Source organism: Chanos chanos, chromosome 1 (assembly GCF_902362185.1).
Source record: "Chanos chanos chromosome 1, fChaCha1.1, whole genome shotgun sequence".
NCBI lineage: Eukaryota > Metazoa > Chordata > Actinopteri > Gonorynchiformes > Chanidae > Chanos > Chanos chanos.
The window spans coordinates 4,354,041-4,380,451 of record NC_044495.1 but is presented as its reverse complement, the minus strand read 5'-3'; the positions used below and the strand labels follow the sequence as shown (position 1 = coordinate 4,380,451).

General features: G+C 42.8%; 1 protein-coding gene across 1 annotated transcript in view; it reads right to left on the bottom strand.

Moving 5' to 3' along the window:
* LOC115821705 (MAM domain-containing glycosylphosphatidylinositol anchor protein 2-like) overlaps positions 1–26,411 on the bottom strand; it is a 93,041-nt gene that overhangs the window by 62,897 nt on the left and 3,733 nt on the right. Inside the window, 5 exon segments of the mRNA XM_030785512.1 lie at positions 8,115–8,384; positions 10,356–10,488; positions 12,799–12,995; positions 17,463–17,538; positions 17,540–17,638. Coding sequence (XP_030641372.1) covers positions 8,115–8,384; positions 10,356–10,488; positions 12,799–12,995; positions 17,463–17,538; positions 17,540–17,638 — 775 coding nt within the window.

Below are 26,411 nucleotides of genomic sequence, written 5' to 3'. Positions count from 1 at the left end.
CCTCTGTCGGAGTGACCAAGCTGGTCTCCTTTCAGTTTTCAACTGACACGTTCAATGGCATTCATTCTTTCCTCCTGTTAATGATACTGTCAGGCCACAAGATCATTAGAATTGTCTAACAACAGCACTGGCGCGCTCAGATACATTTCCTAAGGCTATGTGAGATGAAAGTTGTCAAAAAGTTTTGAAAGTTGAACATTATTAAGTTATTATTGCAGAAAGGCAAATTGGGGGGGGGGGGGGGGGGGGGGGGGGGACTCGAATGTTGAAGGTTTGCCACAGATCTGACAACCCGTGAATCCCACGGTGCTACATTAACCAAGGAGAAGGACTTGTCTCACGTCGCATTCAACCGAGTCAGTCTTTTTTATTACGAGAGAAAAGTTAAAATCCCCTTCCCGCCCCCCCCCCCCCCCCCCCCCCCCCCCCTCCCCCCCCCCCCCCCCCCCCCCCCCCCCCCCCCAGCCACTAGTGTACTATAATAACATCTAGCCTGGAGTCAATACGTTTAATCTGAAGAACTACACACTCGATACAAAACACATTATAAATACTGTACCACGGAAAAGACAAGCCTGGAAGATATTGTTTTTCCGAGGCATATATGACACTCAATCGAACCCCTCTGCACGAACATTTTTGAAAAGGAATTTAATAACAGAAATCTTTTGATTTTTACTTAGCTAGATGGGAAGTGAGAGAGACCGGTACTATTGATCAAGTTTTATTTATCTATTTATTTATTTTTCCCCAAAAAAAAAAAAAATTTTTTTTTTGCTGAGGCAAGTACAAAAAAAAAAAAAAAAACATAGACGGCTATGATTACAAACTTTCTGTGTAGCAGACAAATTTTTTTTTTTATTCATTTAAAGAATGAAAAAGTTATAAAAACGCTGTGCCAAGGCCAGTTTTTTTTTTTTTTTTTTGGATTTTCTCATGGGAAGCGTCCCAAACGGGAGATGATATCTGCTCTGTAAATAAATAAAAAGGTGTACTCCTGTGGCAGGCTGCAGGCTCAGCAAAGCTTAACCCTCCCTCTCTCACCAAACCTCATAAATAAGTTACAAAGGCGATGAGTCAGGCAATTTTGCCTGGGTCCACGCGGAAAGCACTGTCCGCAGAGCAGATGACCTGCTCTACATGCAGGACGGCGGCTGTGGGAAGGCTTCGGCATTGGAAACGATACGCTTGAGAGGGAAGAACGTATCTTAACCGAGGTTCTTGCCAGTTTGGGCTACGGTCATGTCAGAGTACGGTTTCCCTGGGCGGGAGCGATTCAGGTATACCCGGTGAGGTGAAAGAAACACACACCTGATTCACTTCGGCTCTTCCCGTCACACACCTGTCTCTGATCCCAGTGCCGTATTTTCCACAGTTCGTGCCACTGACCCAAGTTCATTTTACACACGCCGTCCTGAATAGCTGCATTTATGTCCTATAAACCGCCCAGAAAACAGATGAGCAAGATGGAAGGCTGGGGACACAGATAAAGGGGAGTTTCAATACAGATCATATTATTATTGATAATCTCACAATAATGCCTCTTTGTGAGTTTATCAGCAATCTCTGGGGATTACCCTTCACGACTCTGAAGTTCTCACACGAATCTATATCGCATTATATGTAAACTGCTGTTCGTCTGACACAGAGTAATACTCAGAGAAGTATTAAATAATGATTATGAACAGTCGTTTCAGAGATGAGTCGTGCCACCCAGAACGCATCAACTTTTGATGAATGTTTTACAGCGATGTTTTAAACATAAGATCAAGGATGACAAATGCAAATTTGAAGAGATGTTATTGGCAAAGAAGTGAAGTAGTCTCAGTACCGTGGCTGTATTGTATTCTGGGTGGAACACAATTCAGAATGGTACTTTAATTACCACTGATACGCTTAATACAGGGCATGACTCTCTTAAGTCTACTCAACAGTCTGAAACAAACAGATCTGACAACCAATTAGAACGGTCAGAAAAGGCCGAGATAAAGGGTTTTTTTCCCATGAAAACTGTAAATGGGCCTAATTACTCTCAGTTTAATGGCGCAATTATGGACTATTATGGGATGGTGGTAGAGTGGCCAGTAACATGGTAGATATACATCAAGCCCAGCTAACCAGTACTGTTCCTTTACCAATAATGTAATCAGTGTTGGCCTAAGGCTTTAGTCTTGCCAGTCATTAAGCACTCACATAGCAATGGTTTTTTAATATATATCTAAACATGTCTCTTTGTTTCTCAAATGATAAAAAAAAAACCCATGTCATTAAAAAGTACACTCGCTCTGACACTCATCATGTTCTGACTCGCTAAGGTTACGTGCGCAAGGCTCTCTGAAAACTTTCTGAGCACATGATGAAAAGTGTCTCTCCTTGCTTTTGATAGTATTAGTATTTCCTTCTGTGCTGTCCTCTTACATAATGTGTTCGATGATGGAGTGGAAGATCTCCTTCAGAAGTCAGTCCACCATCTCTCAAAAGATTTACAATTGAGATTAAAAAAGAAAAAAAAAAAAAAAGCCCCCCTGCCCCCCCTCTTTTTTTTTTTTTTTTGAAGGCGAATCCAGCGCCGGGGGGACAGGGGAGGACAAAGACGCTCGTCCTCTGTGCTGTATCACAAAAAGCACTGGAGTCGTTTGCTCTCTGTCCGACCTGCACTTGAGACCAGTGTTTTCTCCTTTGTTTCACATACACATATTCTCACAGGATATTTGTTCTCTCTCTCTCTCTCTCTCTCGCTCTCTCGCTCTCCTTTTTAAAGTTTGAGATGGGTAGTACTCTACTTTTGTCCATGGGAAAAATCACACAATGGTTTATATGCTGAGGTGGGTCACGCCTTAACCACAGCATATGGGTAAAAATCATTTTAGTGCCCTAACGTCTCCGCAGTATGTTGCTCTAGGTGTCCTTTCATTTAATAGCTCATACTTATCATGGAGACGCTACGGCCAGTGACGATAAAAGGTCCATTGTCTCCATAAACACTGAGGCTGTCATATACACTCCTGCCTGTAAATGGGGATTTTGGTTGTGGTGAGGCCAACACAACTCTTCAACCCTCGATTCTGACGGTTTACGCATGAAACCCTTGATTCTGACGGTTTATGCACGTCAAAGAGACGACTGGTTCTGAACATGACCCGCGTTGGAGGGCTCCTCTGTCGGGCTGAATCAGGACAACAAAAAAACAAAGCTGGAATTGTGGGGTGAAAAAAAAGAAATAGGGGTAAAATGAGAACAGTGCAGCGTAAGCGGCGTTTGGCCACTGGATTTAATCTGACAAAATAGAGAAAAAGAAGATAATATGTACATTTTCTGATGAAGAAAAAAAAAGCGTTGCTAATCTGAAATAAAGCCTAGAATCTCAGGTCAACGTGATGATTCTGCCTCGGCTCGGTACAGTGTCAAGGGGTCGAGCATTTCCCGGGTTTTAATCGAACTACTTCATCTCCCCATACGTTCTGTCCTCCGTCCTTGGGCTCAGGCAAGGTGACATCAAAGCTGACCTCAGAAGCTGCTCCCGTGGATACAGGGTCCACCGCTCCGGCAGATTACCTAGGCGCAATCTTCTAAATGTAATATTGTTTTTGCCTCTCGGCCCGTCCCTTTCGCGGGGGCCTTCACCAAATGAGATTCGACCATCTGTGCCACGCTGCTCGTAAAGACTTCACCGCCTTGGCCCCAAACGCGTCTCCTTATGGAAGGGACTCGCTCTTCAGTGCGCCAGACTGGGGGCCAAATCACAGTTATAATCTATCAGAACGGTGTGGCCTGACATCCACGAAAAAAAAAAAATAAAAGCATTTAAAAACCCCAAAGTGGACGTGACGACCGTTCCGTTAAACGTCCGTCCCGACGCGACCGCTGGATCTTGAAAGCATCGGCGACGACGACGCCGACGGCGCTGCGGCCTCTCGTTTTTCACTCCTCGCCAAATAATAACATATCGCCGGAGGAAAATAACAGGGTCTGTGCAGAAGAGGGTGGAAATGTCAGAGAGTTCCGGATAGTTCCGTGAGCCAAAACAGAGAAGGACGAGAGAGAGAGAGACGGAGTGGGGGGGAGGAGAAGGGGGGCGGGGGGGTGGGGTGGGGTTGGGGCTCGCTGTTCACACAATAAACCGTATGGTGCTATAAACATCGATAATTACCCCGCAGTGTCTAAAAGCCCACAGGGTTTTTTTTTTTTTTTTAAGTGTAGAAACAGTAAAAACAGCACAAACAGAGGGACCCACACTGCCTAATGTCTTTCCAACGCACAAACAGAGCTAAACACGGCTTCTACTACTGCTGAGTTCTCTCTCTCTTTCTTCTTTCTCTCTTTCTTTCTGGTGGTTTTTTTTTTTTTTTTTTATTATTACTGAGCACAAACATTTTTGATGAAAATCTGCAGTAGGAATATAGAAAAGCAATCTGAGTTCAGAGAGGAAAAAGCTGCTATCAAACAGACAGTTCAGTCAGTCATAAAACATAAACACTCACACTCAAGTCATAAAGTCATCTCTGTTGTGGTGTTTGATGTAAAGAATGTAGGAGTTTTGGATTGGTTCCAAGCAATGTGGGATTTGCCGTCTGTGATTCCAGGGAATCGGATGGGGGGGGGGCACTCTTGTGTTGATTAGATGACAGCATCACTCTCTCTTTATAATTGCGACAATGGACTGTGATCAGTTCTCTGTGGCTTTGTGGGTAAAACAAGAAAACAACATTAGCATCAGAGACCATTATGGTCCCTCAGTGAACAAACGGCGGACTTTAGATTCAAGAGGGGGAAAAAAAAAATCCACGTTCAACGTGCCCAAGTCCAGATAGCCCTGGACGCTGATTAGTCAATTCTTCTCATACATGCAACAGCCTTTCCGCATGCAACAGCCTTTCTGCATCAGTAAAGATCGAAAAACGCAGCTTGAGCTGAACGACCACTCTGTCGGCTCACGACGAGAGACGTTTTATATCACTTCCTATGCATAACAGCATCAAGGTTTCATCAATGACAATACTCACAGCACAGCACTACCTCTCCTGACTTATCTCTTAGCGTTGTCATAGATACCGACGAAGGTGAACTGTATTCCGGGCTCCTCCGGGTTCATGAGACTGTAGTGTGTTGCCAAGGAGCCGTAAGAAAAAAAGTGTTTATAAGATTGACTGATCGACATTGTGGCCAAAGAAACTGTACAAAGGAACTTGCCAAACATTGAGAACGAACCTCCAGTTGTCTTAAACTGGTTTGAGTAGGAGGAGTTTGGAGGAACGGGTGAGTGTTTGTGACCTGGTTTGTGTGGGAGGCGTTTTTGGCGGGGGTGGGGGTTTGCTGAGTCTTAAGTAGCAGGGCTTTTCCCTAAGGTTCTCATTTTCCTACCCCCCCTTCTCTCTCTCTCTCTCTCTCGTTATCCTCGTAACAGCGTGGATCTTCCACCTGAGTGAGTAGCATCTGACTTCCAGACACCCCTCCTTCGCCATGCAAATGTGCTTTCGGCATAATCCGTGGGTGTTTCTCCCGCCCAGGGACAGTGGACAGATAAGAGGAGGAATTTGCGCTAAAACCTGCGTCTCCAGATGTGAAAACAGCTTTTCCTACACTCAGGGGGAATCTGCTTTGAAAAAGGAGGGGCCCACTGTGAAATAAGCCGAGACAGCTGCTCCGACCGGGAAAGTTCAGCGGCGCGTTCACAGAAAAATACACTCCAACTAATAAAAAAAAAAAAAAAACAACAACAAAAAATAGGAACAACAACAACAACAACGGCGATGAAATATCGTCCAGTTAAAGCGCGTGCATCATCGCTGCTTAGGAGCACTTACGGCCCTTTTTTGTGATGTTTTAAAATAAACCGGAGTGCAGAGAACATCTTCATTCTGTAATATATGCCTCGTTTTCATTTTCTTTGATTCGCGGAAAAAAAAAAATCATTGATTGCAAATGACAAAATTTTCAGACGGCGATCACACTTAACCTGCAACGTTCTTTTTTAACACGTTAGAACATATTAAAGCAACTTTTGAAGCATTATGACTTGCAGCTTTGAAGTGAAACAGCACCAGGTCTTCCTTTTTATATATATATATATATATATTTCTTGTGTTCCAGTTTGCTATTTTTGTTTCCCTTGGTCTGAATTACCGTTGGCATAGTAACAGCTGAGTGGCATGGTAGAAAGACAGACCTCCAGTTTCCTCTTGGTGCAGTGGGCAGTGAGGATGTATGATAAGTGGCAACGTTAATGTCAGCTGAGGTAATGTAAACGCATTCATTTCTCAGTTCGTTTGGTTACACATCACAAGTGTGAACACTTGAGCTTAATCTGAATCCTATGTCCGCATCACTAAGGCTTGTGCCACAGGCCAAATGGACAGGGATAGAGTTGTTCTTCAGCCAGCCACACCCCCTGCGCTCTGTCAAGCTATTTATCAATCCATCCTACTCCTTGTTTTTCAATGATCTTTCTTGTCTTTTTGCTATGATAACCATTTAGCAATTCTTTCTCTGCTGATCAGTCACTTGGACAATTTTTCTCTCTCTCTCTCTCTCTCTCTCTCTCTCTCTAACTCTCAGTCGTTAATGGAAACTGTAAGAGTCTCTCTGTATTCAAAAATAAAATAAACTCATGGCCGCACTTATACCCCCAGGCCACACGAGTCCTAGAAAAAACACAAAAACAATGGAAACATACAGTACATGCCTCACTGTACTATCAAACCTCTGTCTCTTTAGAATGTTTCATATCACTCCCACATACTAAACCTTTACACCAAATCTCTGAAAAACACATTCATTAAACTAACTGTTACTCCAGCTAAATGACAGCGTGTGTGTATTGTGTGTAGTGGTATTTCATACCATTCCCTCTCCAGTTGCAAATGACGGTGTGGGCTTTTTATTTTAAATAAGATGATTCTAGCTTGCAAATGCGTTAAGTAATATTCTCAAATGTTTCGAAGATGTAATCAAAGGCCTATGTCCCTATATCCCTGATAAGAATAAAATCATAAAATTTCGAGAAGAAAAAAAAAAACAAAAGCATAATTTTTAGGAAAATATATTACCAGCAACCAACAAAGCCAGAGCTTGCTTCTGGCAACTGCTGTTTGTCTCGGGCATCGTGCCGTGCCACACACATCAGTCAACAAGTAACTAAACAGCAGTTCCCAGAAACAGGCTCAGGCTGCCATTGACTGTCCTCTCTCCTATTTTGTTGGTTGCTGGTAATATATTTTCCTAAAAATGATGTTTTTTGTTTTTTTTTTTTCTCGAAATTTTACGACTTGATTCTCGTAATATTAATGCAAGCGCCAGGCTGCTCCTCTGATGTTTCCCCTCTAAAATAACAGATAGCCTAAAATAACAACTTCGTTCTCATAATATTATGTCTTTTTTTCTCGTAAAATTATGACTTTATTTTCAGAACATTACGACTTTTTGTTCTTGTAAAATGACGGCATTATTCTCGTAACATTACGACCTTATTCTCGAAATCTCAGATTTTCTTTTTCCTCAACGTGGCCCCAACAGTTCGTCGTAATTTCTCGTCTGACATAGTCTAATAACTTTTTATCTGCAAGGCACTGCTCCCAAAAAGAGTTTGAGGTTTTTTTTTTTTTTCTGCAACTAACCAACCAATGAAAGGCTCCTCTCATGGACTAACAGTTTGGTCAACCATTAGGGGGCAGCCCCATTTTGACTTGTCCTTGGGGTCAAATTATGTGGCAAGAAGATCTCATAAAAGCTCGCACAAAAGAACTATCATCGTTCACATCGTAACATCTCTGACTTCAGTTTCAATACTGGAAAAAATAACAACCGCAACAACACTTACTGAATCAATTTTTTAAACTACAGATTTCATGAATACGCCCCCCCCCCCCCATCCCCTCGCGACAATGACAGCTCTTGGGTACACTCTGTGGATCTATCGTAGGGAATTTAAAAAAAACAAGCTAATCCTGACACACACTAAACACGCGTGTCTGTTAGAATGAGACAGACATGACGTACACTGTGTTCGTTCGTCATACCCTGACAATGACAGCGTGTCTGTGTTCTCGGCTCCACCGCCGTGCCGCGGCAAAAACGTTAGAAATAGCTGCGCTCCCCCCCCCCGGGCTCTCACGCACCTCTGACGATTATGTTGGTGGACTTTTTGGCAGGGTTGCCCACGTTGTTGTTGGCGACGCAGCCGTAGACGCCGGCGTCGTCCGTGGTGACGTCCGGCAGCGTGAGGGTGCCGCTGTTCAGGACGCTCTTCTTGGGAAGGTCCTCCCCGTTCCGCGTCCACGTCAGCGAGGGCGTCGGCTCCCCGCCGGAGGTGATGCACACCAGGGTCACCGTCTGCCCGGGGTTGGCCACTATGGGGTCCTCCACCAGGAGCTTAATAGTGGGGGATGCTGGGGAAAAACACACACACACACACACACACACACACCGCAGACATACAAAAAACAGAACCACGTAAGGGATCTAACAATTGGGCTTACTTACTGAAGGCTGAGGTACTGATCTCTGTAAAGCTGCTGTGAGATCATTTTTAATTGTAAAAAGTGCTACTCAGATAAACTTGAATTAAACTGAATTAATAGTTACTCATTTGTGAGTGAGTGTACAGGGAGCTACACACTGTATATTTAAAAGTATATTGGTCAAGACTTGTACATCTTTAGAAAATAAACAGTTCTGTCACAGAATGACACACAATGAGTTCAGGCAAAGATGTTAACGCTTCATATCGACTCCTGTTCAGAAGCTACTTGTTTGCAAAGACCTCTTTTGACTGACGACTCTTTTCACACCAAAATGTATTTTACTCTTTGCAAAACTGTTATGACACACTGCAAATCGTAGAACACTGAGACACTGTACTTGAGGGAAGGAACAAAGCAGCGAGACAGCAGCACGTTCAAGCCTCTTCAGATTTTCACTTACGTAAACCTAACGCCATTCGCAAGCACTGAAAGGAAAACAATGACCAGACTCTGGGCAGAACTCAGCAGCACAGTAAAAAATAAATAAATAAATAATAATAATACCACCATAGAAACATTCTAATCTCATTAGAACGCCGAGTGAAAACAACATTAAGCGGCCAAAGTCTTTTCATTTTGGATGAGGAATCAGCTAGGTTTATTTTTTTTTTTGTGCACTCGTACTCCAACTTTGTGCAATCCTAAACCGGTTCTGTTTATTTTCAGAGATTATATTTAAATATTTATCATGACACGTGTGGAGCAACCGCAGACGCCCGCCGCGTGTTCTCACTTACTGCTCGGATACAGCCGTAAACAGTCTTTTAAGTGAGTGTAAGTTTTACACGCATCCCTAAAGGAACTGTCCGCCCCCCCCCCCCCCCCCCCCCCCATTGTACTCTGACTGGTGCGCTCAAAATCCACTGACGTGTGGCACGTACGATCAAGGTTGTCCAGAGCCGGTTTTCCCACAAGAGCTCCAAGCACGCTGGGATCTAAGTGCCCTCCAGTCGACAAGGCAATCAGCAGGCCCAAGCCTCCCGCCTCCCGCCTCCCGCCTCCGCCCCGCGCGTACGCCTCCACGTGCGGCGGGAGTAACAGTGAGAAAGACTGGCTGTGGGGAAGGACCTGCCCACTCCGCTCAGACTCTAACGGGTTTGCTAAAGGTCACGGCAGCAGCATCGCGGGAGTACGCGCGGCCCACGGCGACGGATAAGCTCTGTTGTTGTGAAGCCTTCCGGGTGCTTTCTTAAGAACACGGCGGCACTGGGGCCGAATTAAAAGCGATGAAAAACGTCACCCCGTCCCCGTGCCTCCTAACCAGTTATAAACCCAGTGAAAGAAAGAAAGAAAAGAAGAAGAAAGAAAGAGAGATAGAGAGAGAACCTGCGGGCTACTCTCTGTAACTGGTTATTGACTCACTGGTGAAGATATGACCAGTGACTCTCTATTAACAAGATGGCTCTCTCACTCACTCGCTCGAAACAGGAAAAAAACAAACAAAAAAAAAAAAGACAGCACACATAAGCACTGGTAAATGCGTAGGCTTCAAAACCATAAAATAGGCAGAAACTGATCGTTGAAATCACAAAAAGGTCTATCAAACGAGAAGAAACATTAAAAAAAAATAAACAGGCATAACAAAAAATTCTCAAATAAATATGTTTTAAATTGTTTTGTTTTTTTTTTTTGCTTCACATTGCGCAAGTTATGTTCACCAGTCAGGAATAGCTCACAACCTCAAAAGCACATAAGTACCCTTCAAATAAATCAATATTCCCCTCCATTCCAATCCCCAAACATTAACGACCTGTCTTTTCTCACAGTTTTAAAGATTTTTTTTATGTATTTATTTATTTTTCATTCTCATTTAGATCTTTGTTGGTAAAGACTCACCTGTTTTGTTGGTGAGTCTGAACATGACGCTCTTGTCCGGGATTCCACAAACGCTTCGGACAGACGCCGTGCAGGTGTAGTTGGCATAATCCTGAGGTCGAAGGTTCTTCAGTTTTAGTATCTTAGTCTCCCCCTGCCACACATTTACAGCAAAAACAAATCATCAACGAGATTCATTCAAAATCATCAAGAACGCTCATTCATTCATCCTTCATCTTCATACACCTTCATTCATCGGGATACGTGTGAGGATTATGTCTAATTCAGAACTGACATGGGGGATTTTTTCCGACTCCTGGATTATAGGCACTACTCTGATTCACTCACCGATGTGGAGCTCTTTTCTAGCTATCACTGAAACTTAAGCACATGAACAAATGGTACTCCTTAACAACAGTCAGATGACCTTTTGCTTTTTTCTTTCTTTCTCTCTCGCTCTCTTTTTTTTTTTACTGCTGTTGCTGTTCCTATACTCCCTCTTCTGTGACTGAGGCCAAAGTAGAGAGTACAGCTACGACTGACTGGAGGCTCCAGTCATGTCTTTATAACAGGGTATAAGACATTTAAATGAAGCCTGTCTGTCACACGTATGGGGAGAAGAGGCTCCGCCCCCATCTGCGACACGTTGTAAACGGACGTGAAATCACTCTCCCACGACAAACATCGCTGCGTCATTTATCTTCATCACCAAGGTGTCAGAGAAGACACCACGCGGTTCGGCAAACACAGTCTGGCGTTCATTAGGTAATTAACACAAGTGCATTGCCACTACGGTCTAATTGTTAAATTCAAATCCTTTTGTGCTGAGGGGAGTCAGTAGCTTTGACTTCATTAAATTGCAGGACCGCGGACACAAGCCACGCTCTTCAGTAATTTGTTCATTTAAGATGATTGAAAATCTGGCATGTGGAAAGAGGCGACTCACTGTTGTTAAAATGAAATTTCGATGACTTTACTTACAACATGTACCCGGCATAAACAGTTCTAATGAATCCTTCCCAATTGTTAATCCACAGGTCTATACCTACGGCAGTCCCTCAAAGTGTAAAAAGCTGTCTGTAGAGTTTGTGTTGCCTTCAAACTCATGTTTACTATCTGATGCAGCACTGTGATGATGATGATGATGATGAAGATGAAGATAATGATGATGATGATGGAGAAGTTACTCTCATTTTAAGATGTTAAAATCATCTCATCGCCCTGTGCTGCATCTGAAAATCTCTCCCTCTCTTTTTTTTTCTCAGCAGACAAGTTCACTTAAGTTCTCTTGTCAAATGATATTTTCTTACCATTCAGCTTATCCAGAACTTAACTGAATTAATAACTTGCCCTTAATTTACTCTCAAAGTTTCGTACATAAATTTAGAGATATGCGACTATTTCTGTTATGAATTTGTTACATAATGGTTTAATGAACTGAAAGAGATGGGGGAGCTAGATCTGTTCGTATCTAACACTCTCTGTCGGAGTTGTGAAGGTGTTGAACGCCAGTCTTCGCCCTAAGCTAAGAAACGTCTTATTTTTAATCGTGTACTCCGAGTGGAAACCACACAGAAGTCCAATCAGAGATGGGCCTGGAACACTCCACTGAAAACTGCTTTGTTTTCCAAACCTAGACTTCTTTCCAAAGAGGAAGACGTTGAGATGTAGAGAGAGCCAGCCCACCACATCATGTGGAAAAAAAAAAAAAACCCTCTCTGATTCTGTCTAAAATGTGTCCAAAATCTGATCTCGCCTGTTTAACTCTCTGCTGAGAATTTGAAAAGGCATGGGAAGGACGAAGCGTTCCGAGAAGACATTTCTTGTGACTAATTATCAACAGTAATAGGCTCTGTGGGCTGGAAACGTCACTGGGAGACAGATCTCTGTGTTTTACATGTCATTAGGTGTCTGCCGATGAAGAATCAGGCTTTGTGAAGCTGGCAGTAACTATGTGTTCCTCATCAAACCAACTGAAAAAAAAAGATTCATAAAGTGAGAACCCCCCCCCCCCCCCCCAAGTCATCTTGGGGGGGGACGGTTGCAAAGAGATTTGGAGTTAAATCCCACTGAGATTAGCCTGCAGATGAATGCAATTTGTGGTTGAAATGACAGCGAAGGTCCAAATTCAAAGACAGTTCTACAGTTCAGGCTAAATGAATGTAGCACTCAGAAGAAGAATCCCCTGAAACCTTCATGAGTCCTCTAATCATTTCTAGTTCTCTAAGGTCTGCAATCTTTTTTTTTTTTTTTTTGATCAATCGTCAAAACATTTTTTTTTCAGTATTCATCTTTCGGTAGAGATTGCTTTTTTTGCTCAAATATACACACAAAAGTTCACACAGGAACACATAAACACACACACTCGTTCTCACTTTCAATACTGTATTTGTGAAGTAAGCAAACTTGAAGAGATTAGATTAGAAATGAAAGCTGTGGACAGGTGCGTACGTATGGGAGTTACCTGTGTAAAAAAGGGCTCGTAGATCTCCACGCCCTTATCTGAACCCTGCGACAGGAACTCCCGCCCTCGTCTCCAGCTGTAGCGTACAGGAGGGTTGGAGTTAGCCGCGCAGCGTAGGAACACCGTCCTCTCGTAGTAGAACTGTTCCTTAGCCTCCCCTATGCTTTGGTGCACCGTCACCACGGGATCGTCCAGATCTGAGAAGAAACGATGACACGTTTACTCTTTTTGTTTTATGCCAGCGTCACCTCCAAAACGTAATGGATTAGAGCTAAACATTTTGGGGCTCGGCAAGGTCAAATATGCTAATTGAGTCGCATCCGCGGTTAAGACCTGGGTTTCCGTGAGCACTACAAGAGTATGAAAATTTGCCCTTGGATCTTGAACCTGCCATCAGCAGAATATTCATGACCTGAGAAGCATCACACCTACACCTGCGGTAACAGGATATGAAAAAGAACTCATTTGGGTCCTGGAGGCGTATTACACCAGGCTGGGTCTAGCAAATAAAACAACGCCCACAATAGATCAACTGATTGTGCCACCGTTGTGCTAACTACAGCCTTGTGACTTGAAATACCCAAGGCTTCAATAATAAACTAACTTTTCACTAAAGTTCTCTTTGGGGGGAGGGGGGGGGCATTTTTAGCTCACGTTTAAAAACTAAACTACAAAACTGCAAGACTAAGCATTTCGGTTCATCTTTCCTTCGCGAGTGTCAAAAAAGAAACTCGATCTGACAGATTTTTTTTTTTTTTGTTCCCCAAACAAGTGCACAGGCGAGCAGATAACCTCTCTGCTGATCCTATCACTTTACTTTTGACTTTGTATTCACAAGCCTTACATGATCTGTGATGCTTAAGTCAGTGAAATCATAAAGAATGGAGCTCTCGCAAGAAACCGAGTAACTGAGTTTATTCAAAATTTTAGCAGCAGTTACTCCTACTGACGATTAAAATGTCCCCCCTACTAGATATTAATATACATACATACATACATACATATCTACACACACACACACACACACACACACATATATATATATATATATATATATATATATATATATATATATATATATATATATATATATATATATATATATATATATATGCATACACACACACATACATACATACACACATACATATATATGTACATATATACATACATGTATGCATGTATGTGTGTGTGTATTTATATATATATATATATATACACATACATATCAAAGTAATTTCACTGTGAAAGTGGAGGTTTGCAGATATTGGAAGAAGCATATGTTTAAAAAAAAAAAAAAAAAAAGAACTGAGTTCTCCTATATGACACCTGCTTCTGTTTAATGAATGTGAATCTTGCACATGTTTCTTCTTCTGTTTGTTTGTTTGTTTTTTCCTTCTTTTTATTTTTTCCTTTAGCAGCAAAAAAGGGGACTGCATTGCACTTCAACAGAAGCTTCATCACTAATTAAAATTTGGACCACAGTCTCCACAAAAAAAAAAAAAAGTTCTGACAGCACTCTGTAATGTTTTTCAATAAAGGGCCCACTTGGGTACCTGTGTTTTCACTTCTATTAAGAGTACTTTTAAAGCTCTAATTTTTTTGGAGAGCCAAAATAATTACTTAAGAGTGCTTCACTGGAGTGCTCCGTGCTTTTACAGGTTTTAAAACTACCCTGGGTGAGATGAGGAACACCTTGACACAGAGACACTCCACACTTCTGTGTGCTGTGAAGCACTCCAGCAACAGGCGGGCAGACGGCAGCGCGCCCTCTGAAAGCTTCTTTCCGCCCCTATTTTGGAAACATAAATAGAGCCATTCCCACATTTCCATTTTCTGGAGAGGAAACGCTTTTTGAATCCTCCAAACTGGAGACAAACACAGTTCTAGAGACGCTTGCAGGTATTTAGATGTACTTCTTGGCATTTTGCAAAAGAAAAAGGTAAAAAAAAATGAAAGAAAAAGAAATAAAAAAATAGCATTTAGGGTTGGGTTTTCTTTTTCATTACGTGTTCTGGGGCTCTTCTAGGGTAGGAGTAAAGCCTCTGAGTAAATAAATGCCAAATCCTCTGTGTTTGTTTTACACTGGCTCCCCAAACAACTCGTATTTCAAATCACCAAACCGCACCTGAGCTGCTGCCTCAGTTCATGGAGAATTACCATAATTATCCTCAATTACGATTGGTTAGTTCAAACACCTTGCTTCTGTCACAATGGCAGATGGTGTCACTGTGTCATGCCAGACTTGAAAACTCAATTATGTCTTGACAGCGTATTGGTGTTCTTTATCAATACGTTTGTGTGTGTGTGTGTGTGTGTGTGTGTGTGTGTGTGTGTGCGTGTGTGCGGCTAGGCATGGATCGATAAAACTGCGTGGCCATTGGCTGCTCAGTCACACTTAGACTCCGAGATAAGACAAAAAGCACAGCTCTGATCTCGATGTCAGAGATAATGGTCCCCTCTCTTCATTGGCTTTCCTCCAGCTTCAGGTGACTCTGCCGTTTGGAACTGAACCATATGGGGAAAAATCTATAACAAGACGGATCAACCCACGGCCCTTGATAACAACAAATACAACTATATGTATATACACAACCTGACGACCCCCCCCCCCTCCAACCCCCCACCCCACTCACCCACACACACACACACACACACACACACACACACACACACAGAGAGACACGTATAAAATTCTTTTTTTATGTGTTGCTTATATATAAAACATATTTTGTTGTCGTTCGCGGCCATAACGACGCAAAGGATCATATTGTCAGCAGGTTCTTTCTTGCCTTTTCCTAACCCACCCATCTAATCCTATCCCATCCTATCCCATCCTATCCTGTGCTATTCTACCCTATCCTACTGGGTTTACAGCTCGTTCCCCAGGACTGCATGTCTCTGATTTAGCCCTTGATTATCCCAGCTGACTGAGCAAATTAAGGACTTAATGATTAAGTTGACCAGTGTAATCAGGTGTGGTAGTGAAAGGCTGAACAAAAATGTGCAGGGCAGGGAGGCCCCAAAACCTGAGGAATGGATTGAAAACCAGTGCCCTACCCCACCCTGTCCTCTTCTGGCCTATCCTAACCTTCCCTACACCCCCTTATCCTTAAACTACTGTACCCTACTATATCCTATCCTATCCTCTCCTCTCCTCTCCTCTCCTATCCCAACCTATCCTATCCTAACCTATCCAGTCCAGTCCTACCTTATTCTCTTCTGGCCTATCCTCTTCTATTCTATCCAATGCCAACCTTCCCTACCCTTCCCTGTCCTAAACCACCGCACCCTATCCTATCCTATGCTTTCCTCTTCAATCCCATCCCATCCTATCCTAGCCTATGCTATACAATCCTATCTTATCCTACCCTATACAATCTTCTCCTCTCCTCTCCTCTCCCATCCCAACCTATCCTATCCTATGCTTTCCTCTTCAATCCCATCCCTTCCTAACCTATCCTAACATAACCTATCCATTCCTATCCTATCCCCTCCTTTCCCATCCTAGCCTGGCCTATCCTATACATTCCTATCCTCTCCTCTCCCATCCTATCCTATCCTCTTCTCTCCTATCCTATCATATCCTATCTTATCTCCATCTCCATCCAAATACCTCATTATCCAGTGCTATTTAAATAATTCCAACCTCTTTACACTGATCCAGTTCTATCCTATTACACAAGCCCCCGGGTCAGAACATCCTATGGTACTTTTACATCTCGTAGTCCTTGTCCTTTCCTCGTCCTGTCCTACCCTTTCAGAAATCACATATGCCTCATTACCGCACTCAGTGTTTTTGTCTCTGCCCGTGTACAACTCATATATTTTGTCCCCTAAAATTTAACGTAATTTACAAGAATTCTCACGGCCAGGACAATCATATTAAAACCGATTATGTTTATGTGCACCAAATAAAATTTATGCTCCTTAAAAGGACTAAAAGCTTACTCAGGAAGGACGAATCGTAAATAAAACAAAGCCCATTCAGCAGAAAGCACCACGTCCTCACGTAAATCCTACGCCGAGAACAATCTCTCAAAAACCTTGTTGTGAGTCAGTTGGTTGCTTTTGCTTGCGAAAAACAAAAGTAATGTAACATTTACCCTCAACTCTGTTTGACCTGATCACCACTGAACAGATGTCACTTTAATGAAAACCGACTCCTAAAACACCATGGAAAACTTTGGCTCTGAATACAACTATGGAATATTTAAGTCCCACTGGCTTTATTGTTCAATCAAAACATCATTTGTTGTCGCATCTGCACTGACCACTCTTTCGTCCCCCGCACAGGTTTCCGGAACTTTTATCAGAACCGTCGCCATCTGGAAATTTGACAGAACAATGGAACAGCCCAGTGCAATTAGCATGCCCCAAAAAGAAAAAAAAAAAAGAATGCAATTTTTACTTGTTCGCCTAAACTTATTTAAAAAAAATAAAGTACTTCCAAATTCACCAGACTCAGTGAAAGACATAAAAAGGAAAAACAGACAAGACCAAACGACAGACCAAAGGATAGTCAGTGGCAGTAGCTATCGCTGTGTGTGTGTGTTTGTGTGTGTGTGTGTATGTGTCTCTGTGTGAGTGTGTGTGTGTGTGTGTGTGTGTGTGTGTGTGTGGAGTGTATTATTCTAGACGGCTGGACAGGCTTATTGGCTTACAGTAGACGTCCACTCTTATGGACTTGATGGCAGGTGAACCCAGTCCATTCTCAGCCTTGCAGTAATAGCGCCCCCCCCTGGTGCCTCTGGATCTTAACGATGCGGAGGGTCTCGTTAAACACGCTGGAGTCCTGGAAGCGGTCTGACGCGCTGCCCGCTGTCTTCGTCCATCGGATCTGTGAAAAGACCGAGAGAGAGAAAAGGCGATGACATCTCGAGCTAATAGGTTTCCATGGCGAAAACTGCACACAGCTCTCTGTGAGGGGTTCTGTTCCCCTCTGCCCCAGGGCTCTGTTCCCCTCTGCCCCAGGGCTCTGGTCCCCTCTGCCCCAGGGCTCTGTTCCCCTCTGCCCCAGGGCTCTGTTCCACGGTCAGTTCATTGGACTGGTGATAAAAAGAGGTATTAGTCATTATTCTACTATATTTATGCCTTTTTGCGACATTTATGCGAACCAACAAATTTGTTTGCAAGTTGTAAGTAATAATCTACAGTGAGTGAAATGCAAGAGCAATATTTTTTTAAAGTACACACTCAGGTAACATAAATGCCACCTAATGGGTATACAGCTGCCCCTTGCTATGTGTCATCTCTCTATCTGAACATTAGCTTTTCTGACTCTTGGAAAATTTGGGCCCAAAACTCACTATCTGAATCGCAAAAACCCCACTCTTCCGAATCTCGAAGTCATTTAAATTGCCCACCAGTCTAACAAGTCCACTGCTGCTGATGAGTCAATATTGGGGAAGTTTTTGTTGGGGGGGGGGGGGGGCGTTTAGGATATGCTGGGAACACGTTATTATTTTTTCCCATCGAAGGTTGAGGAGCATAGGCCTCCACTATCCAAAAATTTACCATCGGAAACACTTTCAGGAAGAAAGATTTCACTAACGAGTGACAGCCGTATACTGCAACTGACAGATGCTGCAGTTCGATGATACGATAGTGATATGTCGTTGTTTTCCTTTTCCCAGTTTGAACGTACTTCTTCAAAGTCACTCTGGAATAAAAGAGGCTGCCAAACAAACAACTTTCGACTTGTACTGATAGGACTTTTTTTAAACATGTATTTATTAGTCATGTATCATGAAGATGTTTAGAGGAAAGTAAACATAGCGCTGCTCAAAAGTATTAGTATTCCGTATGAGATGCTTCCACATCTGCTTTGCAGCATTCCCAAATGAACATAAGAATGATAAGAGCGAGGCCGCTGCCCTGACAGAGACAATTATATATGTTGGTTAATGAGGGATACTGTGTGGCCACAGACCATGCCAAAATCAATAGGCAATGCACTGCCAGTTCTGGAACATTCGCAAATGAGTCATCAGGTAAAAGAGAGGCAGAGACAGAGAAAAGAAAAAGAGACAGAGAGGATATCCATAATGAGAGAATTTATCCAAACTGGGATTCCTGCCCCACAAACACCCCCCACCCCCCCCCACTGCTGGTCAGGCAACCACGGGCAGGCCTCCATCACAAACAAAATCTGAAATATTCCCATGACTGGCAGAGAGAAGGTGACAGACAGGGTGTGCGTGTGAAATGAACAAATGAACAACCGTTTGAACCTCTGGCTGGGACTGAAGTTACCTGTATTACCGATAGGTCTCTGAAGGCTTATGCTACAATATTACTAATTCCTGCGTTCACAAATGTGGCTCTCAGTATTACGAAAGTCAAATGAATATCACATCTCACAATAACATTTCCTGATACATATTCAGAAAGAACTGAGACATGTCTGACATTTAGAGAGAAAGGATCAGCACAAAATGTGAGAATTCGACCGCAAGCCATTTACATTTATATAAACAATCAGGCAAGCATGCGAGTCTGTTTATGGGCAATAAAGGACAAGGAAGACAGCAAGTCAATAAGAGACAGACAGACAGACAGACGGACGGACGGACGAGCAGACACAGACAGGGAGACAGACAGATACTGTAGATGGATAGATAGATAGATAGATAGATAGATAGATAGATAGATAGACAGACAGACAGACAGACAGACAGACAGATAGATAGATAGATAGATAGACAGACAGATAGACAAACAGATAGATAAACAGATAGATAGATAGATAGACAGATAGATAGATAGACGGGAAACTGCTCTCTCAACACTCGCAACACTAGAACACAACACTCAGTAACACACAGACAAGGGCAGAGAGAAAGAGAGAGAGAGGGAGGGAGAGAGAGAGAGAAAGAGAGAGAGAGGGAGGGAGAGAGAGAGAGAGAGAGAGAGAGAGAGAGGGAGAGGGAGTGTATCTGAAGTCTCCCTGCACTCAGCCTATGTGCCAACCAGGAGCACAAGTATAGCAAATTGGCCATTCAAGGCTTGGCATGAGCTTGGAGAGAGGCTTCCTGTGTGGCTGACCTACATTACAACAAAACCACCCTTCATCAGACCCAATCTTCAGAAGCCAACGACTCCCAAACTACAGAGCACAGCGGCAGGAGGGGAGGGGGGGGGGGTGACAAGCCCTCGCCCCCCACCCCCCCACGCTTTTCAAACTGTGTTTTCCATTTGTCCATCCAGGTTTACCTCCAATTTTAGAATAAACGAAAACCTCTAAAATTCTGGAATGCGCACAGTAAGGATCTCTGGTCATTAAAAATGCCGAAAACAACATCCCACGTATTCCCCTGGCCGGATGATTAAAAAAAAGGTGACAGCCAGGTCAAGCCCATAACATGAACAATCACTTGAGCGTCTAGTTAAGGTTAGACGTACCTGCACCATGAATAAATCACTGCTGGCCCTCCGTAATACCACTAACATCAAGGTTGTCAATGTTGCTTTCAGCATTGCTTCAATCAAATGAACACTAGCGATGAACAAATGACATCTTCAGCAAACTCATACAGGCCAAGTGCTCCAGTACATCAGAGCATTACAATGTAGAGAACAGCACACGACCACATACTCAGATTTGGCCATTTACATGTGTGCCCCAGAGAGAGCGGGGGAGTCCCTCCCCAACACAGTGAGGGAGCTGGGAGGCTGCAGGATCTTCGCCGAGCCAATATATGCTTCAGTTATCTATCGGAGTAAAGGAGGCCTCTCTTAAATGCATTAAGACCAGAAAATGAAATTGTTGTAATCCATCCGCGAAGCCCGTGTTTTGAAACCCTCCTTTTTCACAGGTAAGCTTTTGTTATATTGTGTGTGTGTGTGTGTGTGTGTGTGTGTGTGGGTCATATTTGTGGGTCTCCCATTCAGAACAACAGAACAGAGTCGTAACCTTCACACGGCGAACCTTAAAATCTATTTCATGCTTTACTGGGGTGGGGGGAAGGGATGGATTTGTTTACACGCGTATTGGTGCTGGTCAGGAATAACATCGTATTGGAATTCAAGCAGCTTAGCTGCGCTGGCTTTCTCTTTGAGAACCACGGGATGGAGGGAGAGAGGGAGAGAGGGAGGGAAGGACGGACGGATGGAAATGTGGCAATTTCAAGAAAGTCCTCCCGCCACATAGCGTCTCCAAGACAACAGAACGCAAGGAGGAATTCTTATTCGGGGATTAAAAAAAACAAAAAACAAAAAAACCTCAAACAAACATTGTATCTCAATGTCACATGTGTTGTAATGTAAACTTAGTAAAGGATTTTGCTACTTGATAGTAAAAAGGTATTCAGCAATTATCAGTGTATCATTATGATAAGCAAATAATTTTGGATTGAGATTCACCTGAGCAGTATTCCAGAAAGGGGGTTTAGTTAACTCAGAGTAAGTAGTAAACCTTCTAATAGAAGAGCCCTATGGCTTCATTGTCCTTGCAAAACAAAGCCATAGGGCTCTTCTATCAAGAGCTTTACTACTTGCTATGAGTAAACTAACCCAGAGTTTTCACTAAAATACCCCCCTGGCCTTGTATTGTCTTGTTGACTAATGAATCCTGTATGATAAAGAGTACTTACACATTCCACAAACAATCACAAAGGTCAATCAATTATGTACTCCGATTATCCTTTAAAAGCATTTGCAAAACAAATCAGCAGCCCTACGACCTCAACTGCCACAATCAAAAAAACCCAAAACGAAGATAAGCACACAGGATTTCTAAGGTTTGTGTGTTTTTTGTTGTTGTTGTTTGTTTTTGCTTTTGTTTTGTTTTTTTTGTACGAAAGGAGCGACATTTCAAAAGCTATTGATTTGAGACAGCACTCAGAGAACTCGGCAAAGCACAGGTGAGTATCCGACTGGAGCACAAAGTGTCCAGACTGATTGATATTGTACACTGGCTGAGGGTACTGGAAAAACAACAGTGACAACAACAACACCACAAAAACTCTACTAAAGACAAAAATAAACAACCAAGAACAAACAAAGGATACAACTTCAGCCTCTGACTTCAAACACGTCAAATCTATCGCCGTCTGTCGTTATTAGCATATTTTGCGTTATTAGCGTACTTGTGAAGATGCCAGTTCAAGCTGTGCTGGCTGTTTTCCAGTGACGTACAGTCCAATGGGGGGGGGGGGGGGGGGGGGGGGGGGGGGGGCATGGTGCCCATTCACACAGGCTATTTATAGATCCAATCCCACACAGTCTGTCATCCTCTAGCCGTTCACATTCACTAGCCCACTCAGTCTGGAGGAGCTCAGTAGAAGTTAGCACTAGCGATACTCAAACAGGTCTGACACAGAGGTGGGCAGGCGGGCGAAACAGTCAAACCTATTGAATGAAGAGGAGTTCAGAGCCTGTCTGAACTTAACCTGTCTGTTTGCTGGTAAAAAAAAAAAAAAGCTATCACTTTATGTCAGAATGAAAAAAAGCTATGACACCACCAAGCAATGCTAGCATAAAGCTGTGTTATCACAGAGTCATGTAGCCACAAAGCTAAATTGTTACAAAGCTACGCAGCTGTCAAAAACATACATTATTATTATTATTATTATTATTATTGTTGTTGTTGTTCTCAGGACCGGCCCAAGCCTTTATGGGGCTCTAAGCAGAATTTGATTTGGGGGCCCCCTACCGCCTCAGTGCCACCAATACCCTCACGTTTGTACCCTTCTATGGTTTTTAATCTTAAAAGGTAGCAAACTCACAAGAGTGGTCTGGTGTTCATTTGCACTGTTATATTCAAAGTGATACAGTATCAAGTGGCAAACTGAACAGGTTGTACTGAAAAGTAACAAAATAAACCAACAGACTTCTTTTGCTGTAAAGAAGTTAACCACTTTAATTCCTTTTTGTTTAAAAAATTTGCAGCGTGGAAAAGGGCAGGACATGTGACAGAGTATTAGGGCCAGAAGAAAGAAAAAAAGAAGAAAAAAATTCTGAGATTTCGAGAATAAGATTGTAATATTATGGGAATGAAGTCTTAATTGAGAAAAAAAGTCATAATATTACAAGAAAAAGTTGTAATTTAATGAGAATAAAGTCATAATATTTCAAGAAAAAAGTCATAATATAATGATAATAAAATCGTAAGTCGTGGCCCTTATACCCTGTCGTTAATACTTACTTAGATAAACAAAAGGATATCTCCTTTTTTTGCGACATTACTTTTTTGCTGCTTTTTCCATCCACACAGAGGAGAGGATCTAATGTAACCTAACGTTAGTCTGACTGGCTGTGCTTGCATGCACATGACACCAGCTGTGGCAGAAGCAGCGGTAATTGATTAAACCAATAGTAGTAGCCTAGCCAGCGCGTTAACACGATATTGCGTTATTATATGATTACCATTGATATAATATTTCACACACAAAAAAAATTTTTTTAAAGCTCTCTCTTGTGGGACATTTCAAGTGCTCTTGGGGGCCCCCTTGTTGGTACAGGGGCCCTAAGCAGCGACTCCACTCGCTTACACGTCGAGTGGGCTCTGGTTGTTCTTTCTTGTCTTTGTTGTTGGTGGAGGTGCATATGCTTTGTTTTGTTTTCTGCTGTTATGGAGTCATACTCCATATGTCTCTGTGGCAACACACGTCTGGGAAAGATACTGAAGCCTCAGCATTGTCAAGATTTGTTGCTGACATAACGAATACTTACAGCTCGATCTATAGCTCGATCTCGACCTATGGCTGCCCAAGAATTGCACAGTATAAGAATAACCCAAGCAGGAGAGCCTCAGAACCGTTTTTGCATTTGCATTCCAAAGAATGGACTGCTACACATCAGAACACCATGAAACATCGAAGAGGTTCTAACGCAGCATGATAAATTTCAAAAGCACTGCGACCAAATCCCGTTTTCAGGTGTCGAAACCAGTTACGCTGCGGAGCAGGGCACCAGGTCTCTCAGCTAGAGAACTAGGTGTGTCTGTAAACGCGCGTTCTCCAGCGAGTAATTGCCGAAGACAAAAAATAAATAAATAAATTTAAAAAAAAAAAAAAAAAAAAAAAAAAAACAAGACAGAAAACAGCGAGATATCTGCTGGATTTGATGTCCAGTGTGAAACAGCCCAGTGGTAGACGTGAAGCAGAAGCGCAAGAGCTGACATCAAACGCCTCACTTCTGCTCTCTCTCACACACACACACACACACACACACACACATAAAAGGCTAAGCCTCCGACCATGATACAGAGGTTTATCTCAACCTCTCCACTTGTCACGCTGTGCTTTCCTCCTTCTCTAGCCGGTCTGATCCAGTCGTAAGAGGCTGTCTCACACCGTCCCTCACAGCCCCTGTCATTCAAACCTCAGCGCCTCTCCTTTGACATTAACACCGTGTAGCTAGATTATTGAAAAGAAAAAAAAAAAACCCTGGATGATTGTGGGAAAAAAAATACAACATTTAGGCCAAGAGCACACTCTGAGTTATGGGGTTTTTGTTTTTCTTTTTGGTCGTATGGTTATCATATCGCCAGCAGTACGAGAAGTTTCATTGGTAACACTGCACAAAACATAACGACTCAGCCAACAAGGGTTCACTGAAGAGACAGTATGTCAAGTAGTGCTGATAGATTACAGGCACAGTCTTCCTCAAGCGGGACAGTTTTACATTTAGTGTGACCCCCCCCCCAAAACCACCACATTTTACAATAGTCAAATGTGTGACACTGGCTTACATCCCTCCTTTGAGAGGTTTTTTTTTTTTTGTTTCTTTTAGCTTTTCAAAAAGGAACTTCCAGTTCTGTTAACATAGCATCATAACAAGGCTGTGCCGTGAAAACCATGAGTTCCAAACATTTCTAACCAAATGGACAGAGTGCCATGACTTTTTTGACAAACACAGCCACACTGGTCATCTAGACTTATTTGCAAGAGAGGGCTCAGTGCCCATGAAGCGCTGAGAATTGGGACGTTGATTTAATTGTGCAAACTGTTCGATATTTGTTTGAAAGCACTTCTGGTCATTTTTTTTGGGTGGTGTATATAGCAGATGTCAAACCAGCAGATGAAATTTACACTTAAAACAGAAGTTTCAGAAGATGACATGGGAACGTTTTTTGGAAAGCAGTGTGTTGTTGTTGTTGTTGTTATTGTGCATTGTATATTTTTTCAGGATGCTGGCGAATGTCTTTTCCAGACGGAGGGTTAGAATTTTGCTCTGAGAAACCTCAAAAACTCAACGAAACCCTCAAGCAAACACAACAATAACAAAAACAACAACAACAAAAAACTTAAATATTTATTATTCATATGCTTGTTTTTTTTTTTTTCCCCAGATGCATTTTGCTTCAGTATTGTGCCTTCCATAGGATACACCGCTGAGAGCAACAAGTTATACGCTGAAGGATCCCGGTTGCCAACTCCTGACAGACTTGTGAATAAGACGAGCACAACCTTCGTACCGTCGGAAACTTTTAGCGGTTCAGTTCTTTAGATGGAAATCCAGGAAACCATGCTTTTTTACTGTGCTGAGTCATGTGGAGGAGAATGGCCTTCCTCCGCCTTCAACGTGAGCAATATTTTAACCCACTGCAAGACTGAGTCACAATTAAGGGCTTCCCTTATCGGAACTGTCGGGAATTTATATGATAAAACAAAGGTCTTGGGGTTTAGTTGTTTTTTTTTTTTACGAATGATACAAAACTCATCATAAAGGATCCTCCAGAGGTTTAAGAGCAAAAGGAACCCAAACCCAAATTTTATAGGGTCGAAGTCAACTCACCACAGTAATTTCTGATTGGCTGAAGAGATCACATATCTGTTACTCAGGTTAAAAAAAAAAAACAGCTTCAAATGAAAAGACGAGACAAAGGACCAAAGCTCTTGGAGAACGAGTCTGGGCACCCATGCTTACGAGAAGAAAGCGATTGCTGCAGCTGTACTGCACACTCCTCCAGTTCCCAACACGATCCAAGCATGACAACCCCGCAATGATACACCACAGCAATGATACACTACAGCAATGATACACCACAGCAATGATACACTACAGCAATGATACACTACAGCAATGATACACCACAGCAATGATACACCACAGCAATGATACACCACAGCAATGTCACACCACAGCAATGTCACACCACAGCAATGATACACCACAGCAATGATACACCAGAGCAATGTCACACCACAGCAATGTCACACCACAGCAATGATACACCACAGCAATGTCACACCACAGCAATGATACACCACAGCAATGATACACCACAGCAATGTCACACCACAGCAATGATACACCAGAGCAATGTCACACCACAGCAATGTCACACCACAGCAATGATACACCACAGCAATGATACACCACAGCAATGATACACTACAGCAATGTCACACCACAGCAATGATACACCACAGCAATGTCACACCACAGCAATGATACACCACAGCAATGTCACATCACAGCAATGATACACTACAGCAATGATACACCACAGCAATGATACACCACAGCAATGATACACCACAGCAATGTCACACCAAAGCAATGTCACACCACAGCAATGATACACCACAGCAATGTCACACCACAGCAATGATACACCACAGCAATGTCACACCACAGCAATGTCACACCACAGCAATGTCACA